The 10,098-nt window shown below is 44.9% G+C and overlaps 1 protein-coding gene across 3 annotated transcripts in view; it reads left to right on the top strand.

Moving 5' to 3' along the window:
- Positions 1-9,726, top strand: part of LOC146554345 (dual specificity protein phosphatase CDC14AB-like) — a 14,818-nt gene extending 5,092 nt beyond the window's left edge. Inside the window, exons 6-11 of one of the 3 annotated variants that reach the window (XM_085253171.1) lie at positions 166-396; positions 484-622; positions 1,614-1,851; positions 1,966-2,057; positions 3,159-3,290; positions 9,521-9,726. In XM_085253171.1, the coding sequence (XP_085109297.1) occupies positions 166-396; positions 484-622; positions 1,614-1,851; positions 1,966-2,057; positions 3,159-3,290; positions 9,521-9,626 (938 nt within the window). In that variant the 3' untranslated portion in view covers positions 9,627-9,726. Of the gene's footprint in view, positions 1-165; positions 397-483; positions 623-1,613; positions 1,852-1,965; positions 2,058-3,158; positions 3,291-3,372; positions 5,059-9,520 lie in introns of those variants that run through there. The other 2 variants (XM_085253169.1, XM_085253170.1) reach the window with 2 other exon arrangements.
- Positions 9,727-10,098: the final 372 nt, after the last annotated feature.

The following is a 10,098-nucleotide window of genomic DNA, read 5'->3' as shown; positions in this document are numbered from 1 at the left end:
GGGGCCGTCCGATCGTTGGGTTTTCTCTGTATTTAACGTCTTTACCTTACAACATAAATCAGCTGACACTACGTCATTGAATCTTATTTTACGTTCGCATTAAAAACAGACGCTCGCTGATTGAAACGTATGACGTAACTCAGCTGTTGTTGACTCTGTCTCCAGGTTATCCCCTCCACACACCCGAGGCATACTTCTCATACTTTTGCCAAAATGACATAACGACCGTGGTTCGTCTGAACAGGACGTTGTATGATGGCAGGCGGTTTGAGGATGCAGGATTTGAGCACCACGACCTCTTCTTCCTTGATGGGACCACGCCCTCTGACCTCATCGTCAGACGCTTTCTGCATGTGTGTGAAAGTACAGACGGGGCAGTGGCGGTGCACTGTAAAGGTAGGACTGCAAGTCTTTATGTTTAATTGATGTCATTTATTTCTTTTATCTTAACTTTGTCTCTTTAAACACTCCATCCATTTACAGCTGGATTAGGCCGCACGGGCACTCTGATTGGCTGCTACCTGATGAAGCACTTCCGGTTTACTGCAGCCGAGGCGATTGCTTGGATCAGAGTCTGCAGACCTGGATCTATCATCGGTCCACAGCAAAACTTCTTAGAAGAGTGAGTTTGTGCCTCAGCTGTGACCGCTCAAACCAAACGGCCCACTTTCCGTGACTCCAAAGGTCTCGGTCGGAGACAATCATTAAGCTGTAGTCCGTTCATGAAAGTACAGGAGTAATGCTGTGCACACAGACACGTCTGCAACACTTCATTAGGATAATGTCACAAAACACAAGCAGACGGCAGCTTCACCTCCAAGGTGCACGGAGAAGACAAAGATCTGACGAGGTGAAGACTCCAGTCACAGAGTATCAGGGAACCATAACGTGTTAGTGGCCTTCATCAGGGTCATTGCGTTTGTGAAGGTGTGATTGGTCCACTTGGATCTTTTTCTGTTTCCAGTCTTTTTTATTTAAACACAAGCTGTTTGACATTTTGCAATGACCCAAAAGGCGTTGGCCACTGAGTACAGCTGTTCTCTAATACTTCGAGTGTCGCTGGAGTCTTCACACAAAGCACAAGTAGATCAGGAAGGGTTTGAGGGGTCACCTTGGCCTTCAACGTCGGCAGATCTCAGTCTCATCGAGCATCTGTGAGATGTGCTGGACAAACAAGGCCCGTCTGTCCTTAGGCTGTGGCATCTATTGCTGTTAGCACACAGGATGTTTCTCCATGCTGAGGTCATGGTTGGAGCATGCTGGAAATGTTAGAAGAGAAGCAAAAGGTGGAGGTCAGGGTGGGGCATTCCCCAGGGTGCCCATGTGCAGCTGGTGGTGACTGCAGCAGTGGGAAACTGGTGGATGATGAATCGAATCGAATTTAAAAAAGCCTGAAACTGTGATACTGCTGCAGACTGCAGTCACAGTGTGCAGCTGGTTTCTCTCCTCAGCTCTGGACGCACACTTCCTCCTTACGCCACAGTAGCGCTCTGTTGCTAATGGCTACTAGCTTTGTGTGTCTACTTACACGCTAAACCAGGATGTTGAATGTTGTACCTGCTAAACGTGATATCACAGTCAGTTTGTGGCGTGTGTTTGATGTTTGTGTGCAGGAAGCAGCACAGTTTGTGGGTTCAGGGTGACGTGCATCGGTCTAAACAGAAGCTGGTCCAACAGAGACTGAGTCGGCAGCAGCAGCTGCAGCAGCAGCAGCAGCTGCAGCTGCAGCAGCAGCTGCACCGCTCTGACTCTGTGCAGGGAGGCAAACAGGAGGCAGTGTCCTCGCTGCTTTCCAGCATGGATGACCTGTCAATCAACACCGTGCTCTGCAAGTCATATAGCTTGGATGAGGTCAGCGGTGTGACTTCATAGCACCTTTTCTTAATGGTTACTGCAGAATTCAAACAGGCTACTGAGTTCCGATCACAATGTTGTGTTTTCATGCTGCTAATTGTGTCTGTGCAGAATAACTGCAAAGAAGTCAGTCTGACACAGGGAGACGAACTGAGAGCACTGAAGGGAAAACGCCCACCGAGATCAGCGTCATCCTGCTCAAGGTACCAACATCTGTAATGTAATTAATGATAGATGGTTATTGTGGTCAGTGCAAGAGACATGTAGAGAATTAGCTCAAACGCTGGAAACAAAGTTTCTATTAACAAGGAGAGATAATAGACACCAATATGTTTTTGTGGATGTCAGAAAGTACGTAAGTGACTGTTGTCGAATGCTACAAAGAACGCACGCTTTGTTTGCACGCTGTCTAACAGGCAGACCGGACTGCATGAAATCCTGCTGTGTTCTCATCTGTGCAGCGTGAATGTTGTGTGTAACCTGCTCGAGCTCATGTGTCCTTCTTTGTTCTTCGGTTAAACTGAAACCTAAATGCAACAGGAGAAGTTGTTGTCTTTTGGCGACTTTAGTTATGAGTGAGATTAAGGTTCTGGAGGTTGTCAGAGTATTCCTTCTACTGCCTGACGGTGTCCTCAGCTGGAGCCAGCAGGCCTCCATCTTTACTGTACACCGTGTTGGTGGAGCACCACTTCCCCTCCTGACGCTTTGCCAGAATCGCTCCTCCTACGCCCAAGTTTTTGCTGCAGCCGCGGCCTGAGCTGCGTTTCGATTGGCCTGCCCGCTGCCTCTGCTCTCCATCCTTGGCTGCAGCCAGACACACAATCAGTAGATAATACCTCTGCTCACTACAGTTTTTGTTTGGGTCCCTGAATCCACGGCACAAATATAGCAGATATATAAGAAGCTGCCATAGTTCAAGAAACATCTTATAAAAAGTAAATAGTTACAAATCGGGGATATGAGAGCTGCGGCAAAAAGAAACCAAAGGACGACCACGAACCAAACTCACGACGTGCCTCCGGCTTCTCCTGTAAACTAACATCACCAAACTGCTAACCTGACACAACCAAGAGCTGGGCTTCCACGGAGGTTAAATCAGGTACCTCCCACACGTCGAAGCGTGTTTGTATCTCGTCTCTTGTACAGAGTGTGAGTGCAGATGTTGATTCCTGCAGTGAGCGTAGAAATCAGAAGGATTTTTGGAGAAGTTGTTCGTTGTGCTTGTTTCTGTGAAGGATCAAGTTTTATTTGCTCTTGGATCACACACACACACAAATATGAGGTGTTCTTGTTTTCTGTGTCAGGTTAAACCTGTCCAAGACTTCACACCGCTCCATCCTCCCTCCCCCGAAGCCCTCCAAAGTCCACCTCACCCCTTCTTCTACTAAGACGCTGAGACGAAGTTCCTCTACCACCACTGCTCCGCAGATCAGGAGGTTGGTGTCTGTGCTTTTGTCCTTACTAGAAGCACATTATAATAAAACCAATGTAAAATGTGATGTGCTGATGTCTCCACAGTCCCTTCAGCCTCACGTTGTTCAGCACCAGGCCAGCACTGATTCACTGACTTCACACTTGGGACGTTCTGGTCATGAATCAGCCCAGCTGATGATGGACTCGCTGGAGACTGCATCAGCTCTCTTGCACGTTTAACCCTAGAACACTATCGCTATAAATAGTAACACAATCGCTAATGCCGGGTGATTTTTACCCGATATAATATAACCAATAAAAAGTAATCAAATATATCAAAATATGACAACACATGACAAATTAGAGTGGTCTTCTTTTACTTTCAACTGTGCCATGTCTAACAAAATGAAAGAAAAACCCTCCTAAAACAAAAGAATGACTCTGGAAAGCTGGTCTTTGGTCCACCCATTCCTGGGACATTTGAGACTTCCCTGGTGAAGGCACAGGCTCCTCGACACGCAAACAGCTGCAGGAGAGAGAAATCATGTAAATGTATTTGCTCGGGTGTAAATCACCCAGCGATAGCGTTCTCGGGTTAATAGGCTGTAAATGCTTTTTTAGCCCCAATAACTACTTTTCGTTTCGACAGAGCCAACAGTTTGTCACCACTTTAACTGGTCACGTGGCCCATTCTGTGATAACAGGGCCGACACCATAAATCATCACGTCTCTTGGGTATAGCAGGCAGGTAACTGTGAAAAACTGCGGCTGCATATTGCAGATATAACATCTGCTGGATGCTGAATGCCCCGCTGTCACAATCATTTTGCTGGAAGCAAAGGACACGTGCAGGTGGAAACACCAAACAACGCTTACAGGGGAGGTCGTGGCCCGAGGACTGAGTCAGACCATCGCCAAGAGCAGTCTGGGTGCTTCTGATAAACGGCTGCTGCCATTTGTCCATCCGAAGTTCAGAACCACAGGATGTAGACGGCCTGAAGCAACGTCTTGGTTGCGGAAACACAGACCTTTAGAAGTCGTACCAAAATCCACGCCTTAAACTTTGGCAGATCACATGATGGACCTAGCTTATTTGGCACGTTGTTGTAATGTTGTCTCCTCGTTTTCAGTACTTTAGTAACCAGGTTGGGTCAGAGAACCATAGCAAACCACATCTTTTGTAAGAGATTGGTGCACATTGTTCAAGAATTAACAACTGGACGCAAAATTGTCTTGCAAGACCAAGAGTGACACACTGCTTCTGCTACAGATGTTATTTATATTCTCCCAGATTTCATCGATAAAGTATGACAAACTTATATTTGTTGGTCTGTTAATGTTCTAATGATGCAGAGCGAGGGACACAAAGCCACGACGTGCTTATAATGCACTGTGAAAGCCTCTGAGCACACATGCTGGCAATGAAAGAGGAAATCAGTAAAATGAAGACAGAGATTCTGATGTTTCACGTCAGACTGAACACGGCACGCACACTTTATTTCACAGGTCATTCACATTCATGCACTGGATTTGTCAACAGGACTTTATCATACATAAAGCAAACTCACTATGTTCAGCTTTGCACTATTTCTTTCTTGCAGTAAAATTCTTAACATGCAAATGATGTTCAGCTTTGAGCGTGTTGTTGCTGTCATGCTTTCCTGTATCTGACTGTGTGACAGCAGCTCAGATGTGCTGTCTGATTGGTAGTTTACTCCAAAGGAGGGAAACCAGCTAATGCTAGTGTGAAGTGCTAAAATCAACAATAAAGTCCAAGTAATGACGAGATAATGACTCATGCTTCTCTTTGTTATCATCACACTGTCATTGTGTCATAACCTTCACTGAAAGTCACCTGACACTGCTGTGGGACGCTGTGGGACGCCGTGGGACGCTGTGGGATGCTGTGGGACGCTGTGGGACGCCGTGGGACGCTGTGGGACGCTGTGGGATGCTGTGGGATGCCGTGGGATGCTGTGGGACGCTGTGGGACGCTGTGGGACGCTGTGGGACGCTGTGGGATGCTGTGGGATGCCGTGGGATGCTGTGGGATGCTGTGGGACGCTGTGGGACGCTGTGGGACGCTGTGGGATGCTGTGGGACGCTGTGGGATGCTGTGGGAAGCTGTGGGACGCTGTGGGACGCTGTGGGATGCTGTGGGACGCTGTGGGAAGCTGTGGGACGCTGTGGGATGCTGTGGGACGCTGTGGGATGCTGTGGGAAGCTGTGGGACGCTGTGGGAAGCTGTGGGACGCTGTGGGACGCTGTGGGACGCTGTGGGATGCTGTGGGAAGCTGTGGGACGCTGTGGGACGCTGTGGGATGCTGTGGGACGCTGTGGGAAGCTGTGGGACGCTGTGGGATGCTGTGGGACGCTGTGGGATGCTGTGGGAAGCTGTGGGACGCTGTGGGAAGCTGTGGGACGCTGTGGGACGCTGTGGGACGCTGTGGGATGCTGTGGGACGCTGTGGGACGCTGTGGGACGCTGTGGGATGCTGTGGGATGCTGTGGGATGCTGTGGGACGCCGTGGGACGCTGTGGGACGCTGTGGGATGCTAAGACTGTGGATTCCATGTGCTTGGTATCATTTGGGGAATTTAATGACCAAAACATCAGAAATAACTGAGGCGACTCTATAAGGGAATCCCCTCTGTTGACACTGTACTGAGTCAAAAGTATAAGGAACTGAGCTACATGGATTACCTGCACATACACTGACCTACGTATATGAAACAGTACTGTACCATATATGTATAACAGGGCCTCTTAAACTAAAATCCTGGCTGTATCCTTACTGTAGTTAAGTTAAATACGTCCTCTATAGTCTCCAAATCATTGTCTGGTTGGGACACTTATATTTGTTGGTCTGTTAATGTTCTAATGATGCAGAGCAGGGGACACACACACATATATATATATATATATATATACACACATATATATATTTATATATATATATGTATATATATGAGTATATATGAGTATGCATTTGAAGTACACTTCAAATTGGGACAGCCGTCGTCGCGTGGCGGTGACGTAATCGCACTTAAAATGTGTACTTCAAGCGTGCAGACCCTGAATTGGGACACAGCCTCAGTGTTTCAGTCATAAAAACACTTCCTGTCTCCGCGGGGGCCCATCACGTATAGGTGTAACGGAGAAACAGCCAATCAAATCGCAGCTTTTCAGGCATTGGAAAAAAAAGATTGTTTTTTACACTGAACTGTCTGAGCGCGGGTTCGAGTCCTGGTTGGGACAAAGGTTGTGTTACATTATCAAAAGTTAAACACCATTTTCAATCTACTTATTGTGGATAACATTTATTTTTTAATTTTTAGTTCATTATCATTTTATTTATATTATATAGTGTTATGGCCTGTGGAGCAATTTTTCTGCACCTATACTGTCACAAAGTGCATAACTCAGACTAAACTGTATCATCACAGTCTTGAGATGATACATAGCAGACATATAGTCTACAATTATGGAGACATCCAACTTTTAATACAAAGACTAAAGCTAAAACTATAATACAGATACATTCTGATGACATAGAACATGATGCTTATACATAATTTCAATAAGGCATGTCTGTGATAAATCATCTGTCTGCTTCCTGGTGGCTGTTAGCAGCTATCTGAACGCTACCCCAACAGAGGTCGATTATCTTGTTAATAATTTCACCTCCTCACTACGTACGACTCTGGATACTGTAGCTCCTGTGAAAACTAAGGCCTCAAATCAGAAGTACCTGACTCCGTGGTATAATTCTGAAACACGTACCCTAAAGCAGATGACTCGTAATCTGGAGAGGAAATGGCGTGTCACAAATCTAGAGGATCATCATTTAGCCTGGAGAAATAGTTTGCTGCTTTATAAGAAAGCCCTCCGCAAAGCCAGAACATCTTACTATTCATCACTGATTGAAGAAAATAAGAACAACCCTAGGTTTCTCTTCAGCACTGTAGCCAGGCTGACAAAAAGTCAGAGCTCTTTTGAGCCAACCATCCCTTTAACGTTAACTAGTAATGACTTCATGAACTTCTTCACAAATAAAATTTTTATCATTAGAGAAAAAATTACCAATAATCATCCCACAGATGTAATATTATCTACAGCTACTCTTAGTACCATTGATATTAAGTTAGACTCTTTTTCTCTAATTGATCTTTCTGAGTTAACTTCAATAATTACTTCCTCCAAACCATCAACGTGTCTTTTAGACCCCATTCCTACAAAACTGCTCAAAGAAGTCCTGCCATTAATTAATTCTTCGATCTTAAATATGATCAACCTATCTCTAATAATCAGCTATGTACCACAGGCCTTCAAGCTGGCTGTAGTTAAACCTTTACTCAAAAAGCCATCTCTAGACCCAGCAGTCTTAGCTAATTATAGGCCAATCTCCAACCTTCCTTTATATCAAACATCCTTGAAAGAGTAGTTGTCAAACAGCTAACAGATCATCTGCAGAGGTTTATTTGAAGAGTTTCAGTCAGGTTTCAGAGCTCAGCACAGCACAGAAACAGCTTTAGTGAAGGTTACAAATGATCTTCTTATGGCCTCTGACAGTGGACTCATCTCTGTGCTTGTCCTGCTAGACCTCAGTGCAGCGTTCGATACTGTCGACCATAATATCCTATTAGAGCGATTAGAACATGCTGTAGGTATTACAGGTACTGCACTGCAGTGGTTTGTATCATATCTATCTAATAGACTCCAGTTTGTGCATGTAAATGGAGAGTCCTCTTCACACACTGAGGTTAATTATGGAGTTCCACAGGGTTCAGTGCTAGGACCAATTCTGTTTACATTATACATGCTTCCCTTAGGCAGCATCATTAGAAGACATAGCATACATTTACACTGCTATGCAGATGACACCCAGCTCTATCTGTCCATGAAGCCAGATAACACACACCAATTAGTTAAACTGCAGGAATGTCTTAAAGACATAAAGACCTGGATGGCCGCTAACTTTCTGCTTCTTAATTCAGATAAAACTGAGGTTATTGTACTCGGCCCTGAAAAGCTTAGAAATATGGTATCTAAGCAGATTCTTACTCTGGATGGCATTACCTTGGCCTCCAGTAACGCGGTGAGGAACCTTGGAGTCATTTTTGACCAGGACATGTCCTTCAACGCACATATTAAACAAATATGTAAGACTGCTTTCTTCCATTTGCGCAACATCTCTAAAATTAGAAATATCCTGTCTCAGAGTGACGCTGAAAAACTAGTTCATGCATTTATTACTTCCAGGCTGGACGACTGTAATTCATTATTATCAGGATGTCCAAAAAACTCACTGAAAAGCCTTCAGCTAATCCAAAATGCTGCAGCAAGAGTCCTGACAGGGACTAGAAAGAGAGAGCATATTTCTCCTGTTTTGGCTTCCTGTTAAATCCAGAATTGAATTCAAAATCCTGCTCCTCACATACAAGGTCTTAAATAATCAGGCCCCATCTTATCTTAATGACCTTGTAGTACCATATCACCCTATTAGAGCGCTCCGCTCTCGCTCTGCAGGCCTACTTGTTGTTCCTAGAGTATTTAAAAGTAGAATGGGAGGGAGAGCCTTCAGTTTTCAGGCCCCTCTTCTGTGGAACCAGCTTCCAGTTTGGATTCGGGAGACAGACACTATCTCTACTTTTAAGATTAGGCTTAAAACTTTCCTTTTTTCTAAAGCATATAGTTAGGGCTGGACCAGGTGACCCTGAATCCTCCCTTTGTTATGCTGCAATAGATGTAGGCTGCCGGGGGATTCCCATGATGCATTGAGTTTTTCCTTTCCAGTCACCCTTCTCACTCACTATGTATTAATAGACCTTTCTGCATTGAATCATATCTGTTATTAACCTCTGTCTCTCTTCCACTGCATGTCTTTATCCTGTCTTCCTTCTATCACTCCAAACGATCACAGCAGATGGCCCCGCCCCTCCCTGAGCCTGGTTCTGCCGGAGGTTTCTTCCTGTTAAAAGGGAGTTTTTCCTTCCCACTGTCGCCAAAGTGCTGCTCATAGGGGGTCATATGATTGTTGGGTTTTTCTCTGTATCTATGAAGCGCCTTGAGGCGACTTTTGTTGTGATTTGGCGCTATATAAATAAAATTGAATTGAATTGAATTGAATTGTTAGTTTATGTCTATTCATTTTCCAGCACAAACTCAGTACTGACATCGTTGCTTTATTCCAGTCATGCTCTTGCCAGCCTCCACTCTGCATGCTTTAAATCGGTTGCTCTTCTGCATTTCAGATCTGCAGCCATGCAGCCCGCCTCCTCTCCTTTCTCCTCCTCACCGTGGTCACTCAGAGCCCTGTCCCAGCCTCCATCTTCATCTTCATTACTATCAGCATGTTGACTCTGGGGTGGTGGTTGTGCAACATCCTGTCACTGCTGGGATTCTTTCTGCTATGATGGCTCATAACTGCCAAACAGTTACATTTATTTCTGTATCTCAATAAATCATGTTGAGTTTTTCCACGTGATCTCTCCTTATTGAATTACTTTTGTAGATAAGCTTCAAGCTAGCAAGCAACAATACCTACATCAAATATATTATCACCAGAAGTGAGAAAGTGTCTGCAGCTCCAGCTGTGCTGCATGTATTAAAGATAACGTCAGACATTGTGTGGGGGTCATGTCTGACACAGGCTGTACAGTCACACAGATAAAAGACAGCAGTCATGTTTCTAATAATATAAATGAAAACAGAAAGATTATGAAGATAAAAGCTGTGAGACTGCTCTAGGATGACTTGTTATCATTACATGAAGTGATTTAGAAATAATATGTAAGCTTTCAGGGCAGCGCTCACAACTTATTTAAACTGA

This window comes from Mchenga conophoros, linkage group LG18, assembly GCF_057382185.1.
Source record: "Mchenga conophoros isolate Kocher_MC1m ecotype Shallow Benthic linkage group LG18, M_conophoros_male_GT1.1, whole genome shotgun sequence".
In the NCBI taxonomy this organism is placed as follows: Eukaryota; Metazoa; Chordata; class Actinopteri; order Cichliformes; family Cichlidae; genus Mchenga; species Mchenga conophoros.
The sequence above is the reverse complement of the archived record's forward strand: the minus strand, read 5'-3'. Positions and strand labels throughout refer to the sequence as shown.